General features: G+C 39.5%; 1 protein-coding gene across 1 annotated transcript in view; it reads left to right on the top strand.

Annotated features, from left to right (window-relative positions):
* The window catches only part of kif6 (kinesin family member 6), a 95,150-nt gene that overhangs the window by 62,977 nt on the left and 10,603 nt on the right, over window positions 1-21,570 (top strand). The window contains exons 13-15 of the mRNA XM_032548172.1: window positions 7,091-7,741; window positions 15,215-15,317; window positions 15,539-15,594. Of these exons, the coding sequence (XP_032404063.1) occupies window positions 7,091-7,741; window positions 15,215-15,317; window positions 15,539-15,594 (810 nt within the window). The remainder of the gene's footprint in view (window positions 1-7,090; window positions 7,742-15,214; window positions 15,318-15,538; window positions 15,595-21,570) is intronic.

Below are 21,570 nucleotides of genomic sequence, written 5' to 3'. Positions count from 1 at the left end.
GAATTTCATTTGACCTCGATTTTGACGTTTACAGCATTCGTATTTGATCGAACTCCTCCTAGGGATTTCGATTGATCGGCTTCAAACTCGGTCAGTCTGATCATAAGGCATGTCTGATTTAAAGTTATCAAATTGGTGACTGTATTGGCTTGCTGAAGGGGGGTTACCAGGGGTCAAAGTTCACCTACTCGCCATGAAACACGAAACTCTTATATATCCTGCACAGAAACTCACAGAGACACCAAATTTTCAGTTATTGATCAACAATAGGTGTCCTAAAATACCCTGTGGTGAAATGATGACATCGCTTAGGCCACGCCCCCTGAGAACAGGAAGTGTCATGTTTTACTGTGAACGGTCGCTATCTTAGCCCTTTGACCTAATCAACATGAACCTGTGTCCAGAGACAGAAGACATGTTGGTGTGTTGAGGTTTCCAACCCTGACCGGCTTTGAGATAGCAGCTGGGCGTGGCGGCGTGGCGAAGTGACCTGTAACGCCGATGCCATACGTTTGCTTCTAGATTCCACATGTTTCGACCGAGCTGCACCAAACTTGGCTTGAGTGATGCTGGTGTGATACCTGAAAATTCTATGTCATCAGATTATGACGTCATCTAAGCCCCGCCCCCTCAGAACAGGAAGTGCTATTTTTTTCCTTGGAAACTTTCATCTATGGCTCTCTTGACCTAATCAAGGTGATTCTGTGTTGGATGACAGATAGGAAGTTGGTGTCGCTTGCTTTAAAGTGCCAAGAGTTTTCAATGGCGGCAACGCCGTTCGTATACGTTTGCCTCTACATTCCACATATTTTGACCGAGCTGCATCAAACTTGGCCTGAGTGATCCTGGAGGCTTGCCCGTCAATCCTACGTCATCACATTATGACGTCATCTAAGCCCCGCCCCCTCGGAACCGGAAGTGCCGTTTTTTTCCTTGGAAAGCTCTGTTTATGGCTCTCTTGACCTAATCAAGGTGATTCTGTGTTGGATGACAGATAGGAAGTTGGTCTCGCTTGGTTTAAAGTGCCAAGAGTTTTCAATGGCGGCAACGCCGTTCGTATACGTTTGCCTCTACATTCCACATATTTTGACCGAGCTGCATCAAACTTGGCCTGAGTGATCCTGGAGGCTTGCCCGTCGATCCTACGTCATCACATTATGACGTCATCTAAGCCCCGCCCCCTCACAACAGGAAGTGCCGTTTTTTTTCCTTGGAAAGCTCTGTTTATGGCTCTCTTGACCTAATCACGATGATTCGGATGATAAACTCTGTCAATGCTCGCTGCTGGCTGAACCGTGTGGGCGTGGCCAAACGGCGAATATCAGTCCCTCGCCATATTCATACGTTTGGCTCTAATTCACACATGGATCATCCGATTGGCGCCAAACTGGATATGTATGACCTTTGTTCACCTCTAAAGAGCCCGACGGGTTTGAGATGTAATTTGACTCCACTGCGCCCCCTAAGTTAATACATCGGCCGTATCTCCTCGACGCATCGACCGATCTGCGCCAGATTTTTTGACAGTCGTCGGGGAGCGCCGCCGAATGCATTCACGCCTGTCGCCCGGTGGACGGGCGGGGAAAATGCGCGACAGCTTCTGCGGCGGCTGGCGGGCGGCGGTGCTGGAAACTGCGGCGGAGCTTCTGCGGTGGGGAGCGGGCTGCGGCTCTGGAAAACGCGCGAGAGCTTCTGCGGTGGCCGGAACCCCCGCGGTGGCCAATAGGCCGGAGCGGCGCTTGCTGCGAGGGCCGCCCGAGGCTGCTTGCAGCTTTAATTATTATTCTGCCCCCCTCTTCGTGTGCCTTTTTGGGGGCTTTATCATATTCAAAAACTCACCAAACTTGGCGGTCGCAACTAGAAAATTTAAAAATTTTGAATTTTAAGGTTGTCGCAAGAATCGCAAAAAAAATTGCTGAACGGCGGCAACTAGCAATTTTCTGTTGACACAATGGTATGAACGTACTTCATCGTAGAGACATGAAATTTGGTACACTTGTAGAGCTCACCAAAAGACTCAGAACTTACATTTAATGTTATAAGCCAACTATCACAGAAAGTCGGCCATTTTGTATTGAACGTCCATTTTTTACCTCGATTTTGACGTTTACAGCCTTCGTATTTGATCGAACTCCTCCTAGGGATTTCGATTGATCGACTTCAAACTCGGTCAGTCTGATCATAAGGCATGTTTGATTTAAAGTTATCAAATTGGTGAGTTTTGGAGCATGTTGAAGGGGGGTTAGCAGGGGTCAAAGTTCACCTACTCGCCATGAAACACGAAACTCTTATATTTCCTATATAAAAACACAAAGAGGGACCAAACTTTCAGTGATTGATCGGCATCGGGTGCCCTACAATACCCTATGGTCAAATGATGACATCACTTAGGCCACGCCCCCTGAGAACAGGAAGTGTCATGTTTTACTGTGAACGGTCGCTATCTTAGCCCTTTGACCTAATCAACATGAAACTGTGTCCAGAGACAGAAGACATGTTGGTGTGTTGTGGATTCCAACCCCGACCGGCTTTGACATAGCAGGTGGGCGTGGCGGCGTGGCGAAGTGACCTGTAACGCCGTTGCCATACGTTTGGCTCTGAATTCCACAATTTCGGGCCCAGCTGCTCCAAACTTACTAGGATGGATCCTTATCCACCCACCGACCGGAATTCATAACAAAATTTGGTGGGCGTGGCCTAATTTCTCTATAGCGACCCCTAGAGTATTTTAAATGAACAGCCCTAAGCCATGCTTTAACCTAGAATTACGAAACTTGGTACACATGTGTATCTTGTCAGGACGTACAAAAAAGTCTATTAGAGCCATGGTCGAAACCCAACAGGAAGTCGGCCATTTTGTATTGAAGGTCCATTTTGGACCTCGAGTTTGACGTTTACAGCCTTTGCATTTGATCGAACTCCTCCTAGGGATTTCGATTGATCGGCTTCAAACTCGGTCAGTCTGATCATAAGGCATGTCTGATTTAAAGTTATCAAATTGGTGACTGTCTGAGATTGCTGAAGGGGGGTTACCAGGGGTCAAAGTTCACCTACACGCCATGAAACACGAAACTCTTATATTTCCTATACAAAAACACATAGAGGGACCAAACTTTCAGTGATTGATCGTCATCGGGTGCCCTACAATACCCTATGGTCAAATGATGACATCACTTAGGCCACGCCCCCTGAGAACAGGAAGTGTCATGTTTTACTGTGAACGGTCGCTATCTTAGCCCTTTGACCTCATCAACATGAAACTGTGTCCAGAGACAGAAGACATGTTGGTGTGTTGTGGATTCAAGCCCTGACCGGCTGCGATGAAGCAGCTGGGTGCGGCTGCATGGCGAAGTGACCTGTAACGCCGATGCCATACGTTTGCTTCCAGATTCCACATGTTTCGACCGAGCTGCACCAAACTTGGCTTGAGTGATGCTGGTGTGATACCTGAAAATTCTATGTCATCAGATTATGACGTCATCTAAGCCCCGCCCCCTCAGAACAGGAAGTGCTATTTTTTTCCTTGGAAACTTTCATCTATGGCTCTCTTGACCTAATCAAGGTGATTCTGTGTTGGATGACAGATAGGAAGTTGGTCTCGCTTGCTTTAAAGTGCCAAGAGTTTTCAATGGCGGCAACGCCGTTCGTATACGTTTGCCTCTACATTCCACATATTTTGACCGAGCTGCATCAAACTTGGCCTGAGTGATCCTGGAGGCTTGCCCGTCAATCCTACGTCATCACATTATGACGTCATCTAAGCCCCGCCCCCTCGGAACCGGAAGTGCCGTTTTTTTCCTTGGAAAGCTCTGTTTATGGCTCTCTTGACCTAATCAAGGTGATTCTGTGTTGGATGACAGATAGGAAGTTGGTCTCGCTTGCTTTAAAGTGCCAAGAGTTTTCAATGGCGGCAACACCGTTCGTATACGTTTGCCTCTACATTCCACATATTTTGACCGAGCTGCATCAAACTTGGCCTGAGTGATCCTGGAGGCTTGCCCGTCGATCCTACGTCATCACATTGTGACGTCATCTAAGCCCCGCCCCCTCGGAACCGGAAGTGCCGTTTTTTTCCTTGGAAAGCTCTGTTTATGGCTCTCTTGACCTAATCAAGGTGATTCTGTGTTGGATGACAGATAGGAAGTTGGTCTCGCTTGCTTTAAAGTGCCAAGAGTTTTCAATGGCGGCAACGCCGTTCGTATACGTTTGCCTCTACATTCCACATATTTTGACCGAGCTGCATCAAACTTGGCCTGAGTGATCCTGGAGGCTTGCCCGTCGATCCTACGTCATCATATTATGACGTAATCTAAGCCCCGCCCCCTCGGAACTGGAAGTGCCGTTTTTTTCCTTGGAAAGCTCCGTTTATGGCTCTCTTGACCTAATCAAGATGATTCGGATGATAAACTCTGTCAATGCTCACTGCTGGCTGAACCGTGTGGGCGTGGCCAAATGGCGAATATCAGTCCCTCGCCATATACATACGTTTGGCTCTAATTCACACATGGATCATCCGATTGGCGCCAAACTGGATATGTATGACCTTTGTTCTGCTCTAAAGAGCCCAACGGGTTTGAGATGTAATTTGGGGAAAATGCGCGACAGCTTCTGCAGCGGCTAGCGGGCGGCGGTGCTGGAAACTGCGGCAGAGCTTCTGCGGTGGGGAGCGGGCTGCGGCTCTGGAAAACGCGCGAGAGCTTCTGCGGTGGCCGGAACCCCCGCGGTGGCCAATAGGCCGGAGCGGCGCTTGCTGCGAGGGCCGCCCGAGGCTGCTTGCAGCTTTAATTGGACTTATAATCAAATGCATATGAATGCAAGCTATTAATTTAAGTTTTCATCAGTAATAAAATACTTATAGCATACACTGAAATTGTAGCAGTTTGTGGTAAATTTGTCAGCAGTTACTTTCAAAGTACTTTTATTTTCTGTGATGTCATTGGATAGTTTAAGGAGGAGAGTTGAGACAGATGAGGAGAGCGCTTTGGGACTGAGTTTGACCACAAAATGTTAAGTAAATGACATGCGAAGCGGTTCACAGAACTTACGTGAAACCTCACTGAAGTTTTCAACAGTCACTTGAGTTTTGTGGTCAACTTTACCATGATGGGATCTTGGTATTAAAAAAGCTGCAATCCAAGGTGATAGCCTGTATGAATTGAAGATTATTTCTGTTATTAGCTAGCTAACTAAATAAGGGAAATTAATATAAGTGTGGTTTTAGATTAGATTAAACACAGGATGTATTCAAATATGCTCAACAGATTGACATATTGGTGTGTGATCTAAAAGAAGAATGGAATAGTCTCTTGAATTTAACCAATAATCAGTTATTTTTTATTGTTATTTTTTTTCTATGAATAGTATGAAACCCAAATAGAAAAACACCTGGAACAAACATTAATACATAACAAATTCTTATTTTACAAAGAAATTGAATTTTTGAAATATTCTTGTAGAATAAAGATGGTTAGAAGTAGTTTTTAAGTAATGGCTGGTCTATTGCAATTTTTAATAGAGGGCAGACTGTGTATTATCAACCAGTAAAATTATTGAAGTTCTCAGAAAAGTTGGATTTTCCTGTAAAACTTGGCCTTTGTATGTTATTTGATATGTTGGAATTGGCAGTGTTGGCAATGGTTGGTTTTCGCTGGAAACATTTTGTTACCACTGACATCCCTTTTGTGTTGACTGACAAGGACATACAATAGCTTCTCCAGCTCCTTTAGAAAATTATCTACTCATCATCCAAAAAACTACTCTAATTTGAACATCCCAAAATATCTGGTAACCACGATAGTTACAGTCTTCCCACAAAGATGTCTGTTATTCTCACTGTAAGAAAACTGAATAGCTTCCTAATGTGCAGTGTGACTTTAAATTATGGGTTTGGATTATGGCATCAAACACACTTCCATTGACATTATTGTAGGAGTTGCATTAATTCTCAACTGTTTGATTGTTCATTCATGTACAGATATGTGTAAAAAGACCAAACTGGTTCCCAAACATGTCATTCATCCTCTCATTTTCACCAATCAGTTTCAATTTGGAGACAAGTTTGATCTCTTGCTTTCTGTTTGCCGTTGCAAGTAGTTCTTATCACTTATCAGTCAGTATGTTGTGTTTTTCTTTACTCAGGTTATTTCTCATTACTCTGACTATAAACAGAAATATGACAAGAGTTTAAAAAGTCTAAGAACTTACAGTTCCACCTCTCATTCTTCATTTTTAAACTAAACAAACAAGAAAGCTTGCTATCACACAGGGAGAGTTTTTTACCAGACGGTACCCTATCTTATAAAATTTGAGCCCTTTAGTCTCAAGCATTCCAAAGCAGCTTCTCTTTTCCATGTTTCATTGTAGATATGATGATTTTATTGTGATATGCTGTGTTAGTTTTCAGTTACAGTTTAACTGGATGGGTATATCTTTCTAGCTATTGTCATCCATGTTCTATTAGGAGTCTTCCTAATGCTCCATGAGATTTTGAAGTTGAGATGTTTTCTAATCTAACTTTGCTTTAAGCTTCTTTTAAAACTTTATGATCACACCTATCTGATATGTTCCTTGGTTGCTGTGATGCTGTTTGTTCAATAAGGTTCTCTGGCAAACCCCTGAGGCCTTAACAGAACAACTGGATTCACAGATTAAATTACACACAGGTTTCTGAAGACAATTCCTTTCACTGGATTTGATATAGCAGTATTAGAGTAAGAAAAACTAAAAAATAGTAAAGGATATTGTAATATTTGGACAGTATCACTGCTGTCCTTCTGGATCTTCTGCTCTCCACTAATACATTCCAAACTATGACACCATTCCAAGCCTCTAAGACCAGATAGGACATGTCAGCACCCTATGATATCATTATGGAAATGTATGATCAACTGGAAAAAGGTCACTTGTGAGTTGAATTTTACAAAAAGAGCATAAAGTCTAAAATTAGCTGTTAGGGTATTCCTAAATATCTGTCCGGAGATGTTTATTTTAAGCTTTTTATTTTTGTTCTTTGTGAATTCCAATGCATTCGCTATTAAGTTAAATATGTTCTCCTTGCTGCGTTTGCTGAGTCCTTAACCAGTTGCTGCAGGTATCCTTGTGAAAACACTGAAGAAAGAAAAGGAAAGAGCAGATGATGCCATCGCACGGCTTGCTTACATTACTGATGCCGAAGTGCTGCCCTCGTTGAAGTTCTCGAGCACACAGCCTGTTTCACAGCCTAAAGAAACAAAGATGGAGACATTTTTCAAAAACTGTGGAAGACAAGGATTCACAAGGCTTCACTTGAGGAGAGGAAATAAAACTTCAACAAGAGACCATAGTGAAAAAATGTTTAGAATGCCACAGTTTAGAGTAAGAAAGGCTGACAACTCTGCCACAGGCCATGCATGTCAACCATATCCAGTGCGTCAGAATAATGAAGGAAATAATGAAACCTTTACAGAGGATCATAGCAGAGAGGTTTCCACAGCGCCGCAGTTGGAAGAGCAAAATGTGGACACCTTACCAACAAACCAAAGAGAAGAAGTGTGCACAGGCCGTTGGTTTAGTGAAGGAAACCCGAACAGCTTTGGAGTGGACCGGGAAGGCCAAGCATCAACAGCAGTTCAGTTAAAAGTGGAAAACATGGTAACTCTGCCGGCAGAGGACCAAAAAGTGTCCACAATGCCACAGTTTAGAGAAGAAAACATGGAAACGGTTCCGGTGGGACGAGGACGAGCTGGGCAGTATATGAAAATAGGTATTTACACATTTTGTTCTTTCTCTATTTTCAGAAACACAATTTTAGTAATAATATATTCTTGTTTATGACACTTCAATTTTAGCAGAGTAGTTCCTCAGTTAAAAACTAAAATAATTTTATGATATTACACAAAAGTGGCCACTTTATTACTTGCACTTTGCTGGATTGATTTTAGAATTATCTTAATTCTTTCTGGGGTTTTTTGTGCAGAAAAATCTAGAACAGGTACGCCCAAAAGGCAGAATAATAAGGACTCCTAAACCTACAATTGTGGCAAGCAGCCAATCAGATTGAGCTGGAAGTTTCCAAAATTGTAGCTGTTCACTGCCACCAGACAGCAGTAAATACAGCTAAAAGACTTTCAGAAAAATTTCAACATGACATTCAACCTTCCAGATCTGGATCAAGAGATAAGTTTGTGATAAATTGGGTGTTGAGTCTTCAAGCAGGTGATCTCTCTCAGCTGGAATGTAGACAGCTTTATGCAGTCATATAGACTGTGGCTGTCTATTGTGAGCTGTGGGCCGTGACCAGGATCTTGGATTCCGGATCTGACTTCACACGTCTTTAATTTTTGTAGAATGCAAACTGTGGGATTGTGGGATAATTAAAAGATTTCTTTTTCATACTGTTGTCTCAGCAGCACAGCTGTAGACAGCACAATATATTAGACATATAATTTGTTGCTTGTAAAAACTTGATGAGTTTGAAAATTGTAATTCTCAGTGGATCATGACGGGTGTAGCAGAGGCCAAGAGAACTTTGCAATATTTATCCAAACACAGTTCAGACAGTATGTCATTGTAATAGAACCTCTATTCAACTCAGTTTGCAGTTTGTAAATCCACAATAATTACTTAAAAACACTTATTTGCTTTGTTTTCCTTCTGGTCACTGTGTGCTGGAAACAATTTCGAATATGAACTAATGAACCATACTGCTGGTCACTTTTGTGACCACTCAAGCTTAAATTGATTAGTTACCCTTCCTGTTTTTCTCTGGGACACAGATTACAATCTAAACCTTTGAAGATAATAACAATGTTCAATTGCAACACTTAACACAGCAGATGTTTGTACATTGTCAGTATTGTTTTTCTAGCTGTTTAAAGTGAAACAAGAACGCAGAGGTTGCTGACATTTAAGACAGTTGAGCTTTTATGTTTCAAGCCAGAGGCAACAATTATTGAGCTTTTCCTGGTGAATTTTGCTTCAGTGGAGCTTTAAGTGTGACGATAAACTCAACCCCTTTAAAAAGTTTGGTCATAGCCATCGAGCATTGATGTGTGAGCCAGAAACTCATGAAGCTGTGCTGTTGTCTGTCCGAACCACAGCTCCCTCATATACTTTGACATTTTTCTGCAATAGTGCCCAGTTTTGGAAATAGAGCGAACAATATGGGGTCCCTGCTGAAAAACAAGCACATGTTTTAACTCAGACAGAATTAATGATCAGTCATATAAAGGGGCAGGACAGAAGGAAGAGCTCTGAGGTATGCCTGCAAACCAGCAGATTATAAAATCACTGATAGATCACATGCAACCTTCATTAATCACTTTGTCATGTCATGCCATGAAGGCTAGACTTTATCATCCAAGTGGTCCTCGCAGAGAAATGAAAGTTTTTGCTAACTTTAATTAGCAAAACTTTAATTGGACAATTCTTTCTCCAATTATGACTCACCATTAATAAATCGCTCTCCCTATTTGATGGGGTAAAAAAACTAATGAGCTCAGTATTTTTATTGAGCATCCATTGTCCTGTTGCCATTGATGAGCTCCTATGATTCCATATATCATATTAGTCCAGTCTGGAATTGTTTTCCTGATTCACTTCTAGTCGTATCAATTTTGACATTTTCTCTTTTCAAGACTCTAATTCTCTGACATTCTAATTCCATAAACGTCACTAAAAATCTCAGAGAATGGTGCTAAACCAACTATAAAAAGTGTAAAGTTAAACAAGCAGAAGTCATCTTCAGAGCACAAAAAAGTGGCAGCATACTCCTGGAGCAAAGCAGTGGCTAGTCAGTTTGCAGTGAAGCTGTTCCCAGTTGTCTATATATAACTATATAGTAGCACAAATGCAAATTTCTAAACCAACATCACGGAGATCTGCAACAGTCTTAACAGTGATGATGTTACATACAGGGCAAACTCAAGAATCACATAAGAGACACTAAAGACAAAAGTAATGATAACAATGAATCATGCTCAAGAAGTAGTTCATAAGGCAATTTTTTTCTGGCGAGGAAGTCATGAGAAATGTTTTAAGAACAGTACTTTGGATACCAGACAGACTGGTACTCGACCCAGAGATTTAAAAGCAATATATGGGGAGCCAAATGTGCTTGTAATTCACTACAGTGGTACATAATATCTTGCAACAAATCTGTAATGGGGAAATTTTTTTTACCTGCATTGTTACTTTAATATCCCGCTGAAAGTCTGACTGTTCTGTAGGATCAAAAAGTGTGTTTTACTCACACTGAGTGTAATAGCATGGTTTTAATGCAACAGTCAAAACCTTATTTCAAAGACAACGTTTGCCAGTAAGCTCTCTAAACCCATCTACAGTTAGATTTATTAGAAATATGTGCCTTGGTTTTAGTTAGACTTCTGACCCAAATGCAAGATACTCTCAGGAGACAAAGATGAAATGGTTCAAAAAATTATTATTAACAAGGAATATACAATGGTAGAGTACAGGGTGTTAGTTTGCATGGTGAAAGGTAGGGTGGGGCTGGAGCTGAGGTAGGAGTGGACCGGGTTTGCAGGTGGAAGCTAAGAGCTTGTTCGAAGCCAGACAGGTGGGTTTGATGAAGAGATGAAGAGAAATCTTAAGGTTGTTGGTCATAGGAGAATGATGCAAAAGTAGTAAGTGGAGGAAATCTGAATAACTTAGAGATTATGTTCCAGGAGCACACAAAGAGGTAGCCTTCAGAAAGAGAGAACAGGGAAGGTATTATCATAAAGATCAAATGCATAAAGTAACAAATAGGGAACCCAACGGCAAGCTGATGTTAATACTCAGGCATTGTAGCCACTTCCTCTTACTCAGCCATTAATGAGGCTTGATGCAGTGCAGGTGTGTGGGAGCACCCAGCTCAGCCCCACCCTCCAGGGAAAACCTGCAGCTCTAGCGCAGAAGAAATACATGACATCATGTATTGTATCTAAAATCTTAGATAATCCTACCCTGTTTGTGGGTCGAAGGGAAGTTAAATACTGATAAAGAATCAGACCGCAGCTGCAGTTAAGTGCTCTTGTTCCTTTGACTCATACTCAGAACAAATGATTCTGGATCACAGTTGATTCTCTTAACTAACCTTCCATTAAACGAGGAATGTTTAATGGGGCATGACTCCTAAGGGTCATGTGTTAAAAAATGTGTTTATTTTTACATAAATTTCAAAAAATGGATAGGATAATTAAGATTAATTTATACTTCATTCTTTAAAGGTTTTGATGTTTTCTGTTGTTTTTGTAGTTTCCACAGAAAGATCACACCTTCCACGTTGCTAATTAATATCTTAATGAGACCTTTTGAAATGTGCATGTTTTTCCAGTGGGAATCATGAATGGAAAGAAATGTGTTTAATTAGAAAAAATCTGTTCCTTTATTGTTTGGAAATGATAATCAGAGAGATTGTTCTCTGGAAGAGATTAAACTCAATTACCTACTTCCTTAATTAGCTGATTTTTAAAAACATCATTGCAGTTCCAAGTTTTCTTAATTTCTTTTCCAGCAATTTAAAATTTCTCTCGTCCTATTGCAAAGCAAATAAATCAATCTCTCACCTTGGTCATTGTAAGTGAATAGTTTCTCTTTTCCCATTTGTTTCTTAGAGTATCTCACGGAAGCTGGAAAGCTTCAGTAATAAAGTTAATATTTGTGACAGCAAGAAAGTAATTGTTCTGATTTTTAGTAACAGTTGATGTTACTGTTGGGAAGTTTTTTTTCCAACATTAAATTGATATCCTGAACTAAAATGAGATAGGACTGTATTCATAAACTAAATTGTACATTAGCCATGTTAGATATTTTATCCATGAATATTGATCCCATTTATTCACGCTAGGAAAAACAGAATTCCTAGGTCCTGCAAACCCTTGCTAGCAATGATGTGTCTGGCTTGGAATGCTTCTCCCATTTCATCACACTTCATGCTGAATCTTCTTCTCTGCTTTGTTTGCTCTTACAGTTTGAGCAGAACACACTTTAAGCTCTATCAGCTGTTAAGCAGCAGGGAACAGTTGGTGCTGTAACGAGAAGCTTTGCAATTTGGGAAATAAAAGATCTATTTAAGAGTCCATTAAACTGTTTCAGGAGGATTACTGAAGAAACTTTATTTGCCTATAGTGATATTGACTATCACTGTGCAGAGATCCGGAGTTAATTCAGCATCATAAAACTGATGACTATTGACTAAATTGTGGCCAAAGAAACCATTGCATTATGTTTGCTGGAAATTTAAATATGTTTAGTTGTTTTTCTACTCATTTGTCAGTGTTTTAGTCATTAGGACACTTTTTATACATCTGGTTTGGAAAGAAATGTTTCTTATGTTTGTTTTTTTCTTTGATTCTTTAAATAAAAATAAATAGTAACGGTTTTTGTTACTGAATTTTACATTACAATAAGAACCATTTAAAATTTACAAAAACATCTGTAGTGTGTTACTGTTTTTTCAACTCTTTTTATGATTGAAAAGATTTTGAATTTTTTTAGATTTTTTTGTGACCTTTGATATGATCTTCTCTTAAAATAACACTATTTAAAAGAATAGTTGTTAATATATCAGCTTTATTGATCAAATTACTTTAAAATAGACAGAATGTCCAGTATATTCCAGGAATTGAATTTTAATGTACTGCAACATCTATCATTCCTGGGCATCTGGAAATACCAAACTATGTGCACATTACATCATTCTTCATTGCTCTGTTTTAATCCAAAACAAATGTGCTGCAAAGGTCTTTGTATATTGCTCAATAGGTCACTAAATGTTTATATGTTGGAGTTTAATATTTATCCAACACTTCATGTTCTGCAGTCAGCAACCGCTCTGGTTTCTGTGAGGCAAATTCTGTTGTGCTTGTGTATTATTGCCAAATAGCTTTACCTGTCATCTTTCCAAAGAACATTGTTGCCGCAGCATTGTGGTTCTTCAGGTGCAAATTTGTAAACTCAATTTGTGTTGCTATTTATTTTAGAGGTAGGAAATATTTTTCTTTTATGTTCCAAGCAAGATACATAGTCCTTTTCTGATTATGCTGTCATAAACTTTTATGTTTGCCGTGCTAACTGAGGTCTCTAGCTTCTGAAAAGTACTTTACAGTTCCTCTAAACACTGCATGCTCTAAACTTGGTGAATTTGATCAAAACTTTGCTTGATGTTCAATGTGAGTAACATTAGCAACTTTTATTAAAATGGTTTCCATTTATGAAGACTCTTTTTTTACTGTAAAGTAGTGATTCCTAAATTGTTTGGCTTGGAAACCCACATCGATAGTCAGCAACAGTTGCTTCCCTGAGGTCACTGCTGATGTCCTCCTATCTTGGCATTGTGTTAACTCTACTAGTTTGCTTCAGAGCAGCAAACTGCAAAAAAATCTGTTTTTACAGAGCTGACCATATTAAGTTAAACAAATTTGTTTGATGTTTAAATAATAAAAGCAGTACCCCCCCCCCCCCCCCCCCCCCCCCCCCCTTCACTGCTTTCCATTTTTTATGATTTATTAACAGTGTCTGTCTGGAATGAAATTGAGAGTTTCAATATACTTGAGATTAGATTAATATATATATATATATATACTGTATATACTGTATATACAGTATATATTAGGACCCATTATATCTACGCTCATTTTATTTGATGCTTTTATTATGTAATGTTTCCCCATTGCATAATTTAAATAAACAAAATTATGCAAAATTAATAAACAAAAGAAAAACATTGGTGAGTCAAATTATCCAAATTTGAGGATTAGTGCCATCTTATCTGTTTTAAGCTGGTTGCGGTTTCTCAACACTTGAAGCAAAGAGAAGGAGAAAAAAAAAGAGACAGTGTCCTTGTATCCGTGTAGTTTTAATACCTCTCTAGCTATGTTAGTGTATGAAATGATGTGATGTTTCTCTGAGATATTCCTGGTATGTTGCTGTTCATGCAAGCCAAACGGTTCCCCTGTGAAAGCCCAACAGTGAATTGTTGAGATTGGCTCCAACAATGTATGTCTGCATGTTGGCTGCTGGTTTTAGTCAAGACTTTCCAAAAATGAAGAAACACAAATCATTTACTAAACAGCTATAATTCTCAAACAAGTCAGAACCCTGTGTATGCCCCTTTGCAAATGTCACAAAAGTAACAATAGTGGAAATATTGGAAACTGATGTCAAGTTTGGGGTTTTCCAAGATTGAGCATTTACTTAAGTTTACTTCTTGTGCAAAATAGGATATTTTTCCATCTTGATAACACCTTTGTTAAATCAAACAGTGTTGGATCACAAAAAAACACACAAAAATCTAAAATGACCGTCTATGATATGATGTTCCAAATGAAAAACTATATTTAAAGCACATGTATAGATCTTAAGGAAAAATCCCTATTAAAATCATTACGAGCATATAAAACAGTGAGGATGTGGGGTTCAAAATAATTTTATGTCCTAATTTGTAGAAGTTTATGTTGGAGGGGGTGGGCTGTAGTAGGTGTTGCTGACATGCTGTTTATCTTTGTGTTTATATCCCTCCTAACCCTGAACAACAGTCTAATTGTTCTTGTGGTTTGTCCTTGGTAAAAGGTGGAAGGTTGGGGGGTTCAGCCCACATCTGGCTGCCAGATCGGAGTCAAAGGATGTGGGAGAGACCACAGTTCTGTCTAATTTTCCCATAGTTATTAGATTTGTTTTAGGGGAATATGACAAACACAGACATTGTAAATAAGGTAATTTGAATGATGGGTTTAGTTAAGCAAATATTTTAGAGATTAGAGTCCCATACTATGTTGTCCAGTGAGTAACAGCCATGATTCAGGACTGATGAATCAGTCATGAATCCAGTAAACTGTTTGCTGGAGGCAGTTTAGAGATACAGATCTCAAGCTCTAACCCAGCATGTGCAATTATAATTGTTTTTCATTTGTCCAAAGCTAAGCATCTGTTTGTCACTAGCTAAAGATGAAACACAAGAAAAGAAGCCAATAAAAAAAATCTGATGTTATACCTAAGTAGTTTCAAATTTGATTTACTGGTTTTAAAAAGATTATATGTGACTTTAAAATATTAATATATATTTCCCGTGGAAATATATATTAATATTTTCATGGAACAATATGTTATTGTTTATACGTTGAGGTCTGTGATTGCAAACCACAAACCTCAACATGGTGCACTATTAAAGTAGTATTAATATTTTTGAATGGTGCTTTATGAGTATTTTGTGTTTCAGTACAGATTTTTATTTCCTCAGGTTCAAAGTTGTCAATGGGAAAACAGGAAGCATTTGAAATATTCATAAGAGATCACGAGGAACATCAAACCATTGAAGAGAATACGAATATATTCAAAGAAAGGTGAGTGACAAAAGGAACAAGATATTCTTCACACAGTGTTATATGGCTTCAGCTTGCTTTTAAGATTCCTTCTGATACAGTAAAGTTGCTAACACATTTTTGTTTTATCTTTTTCATAATTGTCGCACCTCAAAGCACACGCCTTGGTTATTTCCTTAATTGCAGTTTTCCATTCATTAAATTTAGTGTAAAAAAAATATTTGGCTTCTTCTTTTCACCAGATCAGATGAGGCCAGAAGGCTTGGAGAACAACTAAAGGAAGGCAGAAATAGAATCAGTGAGTTCTCTCAACATTTGCAAGTTCTTCTGTAGATATTTCATTACATTTTTTAGCTGTGAACATCTTTCACATCTACAATTTGCTCTCGGTGTTATTCCTGCGGTACCCAACCAAAAAACATCAACACCAGATCACTGTCAGGGTGTTGAGTCCCTCGAGCGTCAGAATATCTTTCACAACATTCCTAAGCTTTCCCAGAACTGGGAGGCATTCAAATTTCCATCCACTTATAGTGGGCTTCCAACCTGTGCTTTTTACGAGACGATCTCAGGCTGTTTTATGACGATTCTGTTAGAGCTCCCCTGAGTTCTTCCTGATAGTCACTAACTTAACTAAGCCAAAATGAGTCCTGGCATTAATTTGCTATGCAATGTGAATGAATCCAAAGATGTTCACAGTCTCTCTGCTGCAATTTAACACGTGTACTTCTTGTAAAACTATGTGTAATGGTAGTACAATGGCCTAATTTTACAGGTCTTTGTCTAAATACTAGGTAAATATAAAATTTAACAGCTTTTGGATGCAGTTTCTAATTCTTAGTACTAAACATGCAAATGCAAAATAATTTAGTAAAAAAATTCAAATTGCTTCTTAAAAAAAAAAAAAAAGATGACAAATACAATTTTTCCTTATCAGATGGACTTGATGTAGTGTTCATTATCTTTGTGAGCACCTCTGTAAAAGCAGAAGTTTTGATAGTTGTTTAATGTGGAGCAGTTGGGTGTGTGTGATAACAATAGGTACAATAGGCAAGTCCAAATAGGTAAGACCTCAACAATGATCACAAAGAAGCAGTAGTTCCTATCCATCAGTCTGGGAGGGGTTAAAACATGAATTATTATTATACAATGCAGAACAAAACAAATTTTCAAATCAAATTTTCAGGGTTTGATGCCTCAGTATGCTTTACCCCAAGATTAACCCATTTAATGCTCAGAGAAAAGATGAAAGCCCCTAAAGCTACATGCGATGCTCTAGAGGCCTCCAGGCAGTTATTCCTAACAGTACAGTTAGAAAAAGACTGAATAAGAACAGCTTGTTTAGAAGCATTAATAAGGTTCTTCTTTCTAAAAGGAAAATGGCATAAGTCATAGCATTAACAATTTTTTTTTTTCTCCGAAGAGTTTTTGCGGCGCTAGTGGCTCGTATTTTTTCGACAGTAGGCAGACAGGAAGGAGGGTGAGGAGAGGGGGGAAGACATGCGGCAAAGGTCGTCGGGACCGGGAGTCGAACCCGCGACGTCCGCGTCGAGGACTAAGGCCTCCAAACGTGGGGCGTGCTAACCCCCTGCGCCACCACAGCACGCCCCAGCATTAACAAATTTTAACAAACCATACCCAGCATGTCATGTCGCCATCGGATTTCTTATGATTTATGCAGCACAGTTCTATTACTGACGATTAGACAGACATCTTCTGCAGCTCAAAGAAAACCCCTGCGCATGTCTTGGAGCGGTGCGTGCGAGTGAAAGGTGGGGAGGGAGAGGGGGGAGTAACAGAAACACATAATTGGTAAGTCACGTTATTGCTTGGATTTTAATCGGTGCATTTTGCATCCAGTGAAAACAAACATGTTAACAAATAAACTCGGCAGTATGCTATAAGTTTTGTGATATTTCCACAGTTGCGGTCTTGACTGGTCTTGAAATAAAATCCCAAGTCCTCAGCGCCCGAGACCGAGACAAGACCGAGACCAAATGGGGTCGAGTCCGAGACGAGACCATCAAAAACTGGTCTCAAGACCAAGACCGGTCTCGAGTACTACAGCACTGGCACCCACTATTGTGGGTTTATGGCTCACTTCACACACCAATAAGATAGATATGTTTACAGCATGACCACGCCTCATCCCTACCTTGGATCACTCTCAGTGGTTTGGCAGTTTGTGCCCGTTACCCTCATATATGCCACCATGTATTTATCACCCCTACAATCTATTGTTTTCCTCCTTTCACCCCAAGAAGTGCTGACATGGCCATGTTTGTTTTGCATCACAAAGAAATCAAGTATGACAGCGTTTAGTAACCCTTGTTGCTCCGTTTGACCCACACACAATAAAGTAAAATGAGGATAAACATTCCTATGATGTTCTCAGCTGAAATGTAAAAAAAAAAAAGACACTGTTTTTAATCAAAAACAGTGCTTCTTCTGGCTGGTAACTCAAAGCTTCTTTGTCGTTTTGGAAGCCCTTCTTGGACACTGTTAGCCACCTATGTCTTATGGGTAATGTACACCGCGGAAAAATTAGATGTAATATAGTGAATTTCTTTTGCTGTTGGATATACCCAGCTTGGAGGGCTGGTAGCAGGGGATAAAAAGAGAGATGGAAGCGCGAGGAAACATCAGTGTCTAAACATTACTCTATTGTACTTGGCCATGGCACGTAGGTCTGGAATCCAGTCCCACTGGAAGAGGATACATTTTGAGCCTTTCAGTTCAGAGAGTGCATGCATGTGTATGTATTTGCTCAGAAAGATCAGTGATTCGCGTCCTCTGCAGTATAAAAATTGGAAGGCAGCTGGAAGCAAGCAGCATCTCCTGATTATTTGGCCAGATGTTGGAGGATTTATGCAGCGCAGTCTTAGGTAAAGCATCTGGTATCTCTTAGGTAATACACTCTGCTCACCTTTAAATAAATGACCTTTAAGCCCAAGATGTTTCAAAAAATATATCATTATCAAAAAATATATAATGTAAAAGCCTCCTCTTTTTTTCCTTCCAGTGTGCTAGACGTTTCTTTTTTACATGGTCTTGATCAATAGTTTTTTATTTCTTCTAAACATTTCACTCTGGCTCTTGGCTTTTTCATGGATTAATTATGCAGTTAAAGATATTTTTTACAGGGCCTTGAAAAAACATTTACACTATTTAATCAACCTCACAATTTGTCAAGTTACATTCAGAAACGTCATGGTAGTATATTTGAATTGTATTTGACAGGCCAACATACAGTAATGCATAATTGAGAGATGGAAAATGATGTATGATTTTCAAAATACTTGCATAACCATTACATGACTACTCCATAAATCTGATCTTAATGGAAAAAAATAAATAAATCAGTGTTGAAGAGTTATTAGCCCAATTTGCACGGCAAAGAACATTCAAACATGGTCAGATGACTGATCACAACAGTTGGGCCTACATTCAAAAGACTATGTGTGATGTGTAAAGCTATCGCTGTACATGACCCTGAACAGGCAGGGGTCAGAGTTGAATACAAGATGGAAGGAGCTAAGAGCTAAATGAAGGATAGTCAGGAAAGAAAATTTGCTAGAGGTCGCAAAAGACTTGAGACTAGAGTGGCGGTTTCACCTTCCAGCAGGAGAACATGCAGCCAGAACTACAATGAAATGGCTTAGATCAAAGCAGATGCATTTGTCAGGATAGTCCAGTCAAAGTCCAGCTCTGAATTCAATTGAGAATTAGTGGCAAGACTTGAAAATCAATGTTCATAGATGGCCTCTATCCAATTCCAGTAAGCGGGAGCTACGTATTTTAGAATGAATGGGGAAGCTCTAGCTTATGTGTGAATCTGATGGAGAAATGATATGATTACAATAAATGATGTTTGTTTTTACGGGGCGTCAGAGGGAGCTATAGGATGAGCATGCTAATACTAAACACATCAAACTTTTCAGAGTTTTTCTCTTTTTTTAAGCCTTTCCACTCACAATTATGCATCACTTTATGTTGGAATGTCATATAAAATCCCATTAAACTATCTAGGATGTTGTGGTCGTAAATTGGGTCTTTGGGGATTTTGCTACCACAACCTTTCACAAAGATACACTTTATTCCCCATGAACTGATGAAAAACATCAAAAAGACACTTTGAGAGATGATGATGTTAGAACGGAAAAAATAACAGAATCATGAAAGGTTACAAAGTATTTAGCCACACTGTGACTATTTCAGCTGTCATGCGTCACTGTTTGACATAATAAACTAGATTTCACATGAGTGTTATGATTTATGCACTTCTCATGTTGCAAATACAATTGTTTTGCATAAAGTTTTCATGTACAGCTGTTATAAACACAGCTATTCAACAGAAAACAGAGACTGTTTAAAAAAGTTTTGGTTTAGTATAAACAACATTTTATGTTTCCTCTCTTTTGACATGTGATATTTGTTGTAGTCAAGATATACTGGTAAACTTTTCCTGTAGGTTTTTCTTACTATGTCGAACTTTTGAGGTATTGTTTCTTGGTGTAAACAATATATCCTTCTGTTTACATCAGAAGCTGATCTAGATCCTTGATTCATGGTATACTTTAAATCCCATTCAAGCATCATGCCACCAAAATGTGGGTATTTATTGAAACTTATAGCTTAAAGCTTGTCTTCAAAGAGGATAACTCTTACCGTATGCTATGCATGTAAGTTCAGTTGCAGTGTGTCGCAAATAAAAGGGACATTGTGAGGAAAAGGTTTCTCCCCAGTTCTGTATGTGCTGAATGGACACTCACACTGCTTGTTCTTTATCAACAGGTGATTTGTTGAATTGTTACTCGCTCAGTTTAGATTTTTTCCAGGATGGGGAGAGTGTAAAACTATTTATATTATGCATGCGATTCTCATCAACTCTTTCACTTTGTTGCAGATGCAGTGCATTTCTTTGCCATATAAAGCGGCGGCTATAGAAGGAGTTTATTGCCAGGATTTCAGTTGCATTTAAATTGAATCTGTGGTGCTTTGTCTGGCGACTGCTTTTTACTGCTCCACAAAGCCAGCACGCAGGACTTGTCAGATATTACAGATTTGTGGCTACAGCTACTACGCTACGTAATAGTAGATCACAGGAATTTCCTACTGTGGTTTCTTTGTTTTAATCTTAGTGTTGGGGATTCTGAAATGCTTATGTACATGCTATGATGGATTTAAACAATACAGACAGTGTGCTCATCATGTCTTTATAAACTCCCTTTTAGAGTGATGGTTTAAACATCCCTTAATCCTTTAATGTTCTTTTGAAGACATAGACTCGACATCAGTAGGCGTGTTTTAGAGTGTCGTGTTTGTTAGAGAAGACCCAGGCTACCCACCTAACCACAAAATGAAGCCACAGGGCGTCTCAGATCATTTACATTCTCAGCTACCCAAGTACATGGCTTCATGAGAGGATCCCAAACTCTGCTTCATACCTCATAACCATTTGGAAAAACAGTCTTGTCACGGGCACCATATGACTCTGTGTGTCCTGTATAATGTTTCACTTCATCTGTTCAAGTCTCTGCTGTCTACAGAAACCCCTAAAGTGGTTGACTTTGAACAAAAGTGCTTGTGATGCGCTTGGAAAGATAAACTGGTTGCACTGGCATTTTGCAAACAATTTTAAAGCTTTCTGAAAGAAAGTGCTGACTAATTGAAAAAATCTTGTGGGTTTAGAATCACTTCAATCCACCTATTATAGGACAGCATGGGTGGCATTTAGTGTAAAGGTACTTTTATAAGAGAGGACTTCATCTGGATTTCTCATCTATGGAGCTTAAACCTCTGATTTTAGATTGAACATAGCATCACTTTGCAGGGCTCAATTACTGAGCAGTTTTTATGTATGAGACCTAAGGGATTGTTAAAGAAAATCACAGACACTACCATTCTGCTACCCTTCATGTCTGTTTGTCTGTGACCCAAAAATCCCAAACATCTCCTTCATGCTTATTCCTGGCATTGTTTGCACAAACAGCTACAGACACTCTCAACCTAGCAACTCATCTAAACGTGGCGAAGGCAATTTGCCAAAGTTCAAACTGAGCATCAGAATTGGGAACCACTGGGGATGTAAGTGACTTTGAAAAGGCCATGGCTGTTGGGCCTTTACAGACCAGTCTAAGTGTTTCTGAAACTGCTGATCTTCCCAGATGATCACACAACCATCTCACAAGCATACAGAGAACGGTCCAGAAATTATTTCCAGTGAGTGGAAATTATGTTGGTGTCAGGGTCTGACTTGTTTGAGGTGATAGAA

Source organism: Xiphophorus hellerii, chromosome 19 (genome assembly GCF_003331165.1).
Source record: "Xiphophorus hellerii strain 12219 chromosome 19, Xiphophorus_hellerii-4.1, whole genome shotgun sequence".
In the NCBI taxonomy this organism is placed as follows: domain Eukaryota; kingdom Metazoa; phylum Chordata; class Actinopteri; order Cyprinodontiformes; family Poeciliidae; genus Xiphophorus; species Xiphophorus hellerii.
This window is presented reverse-complemented; position numbering and strand designations above follow the sequence as displayed.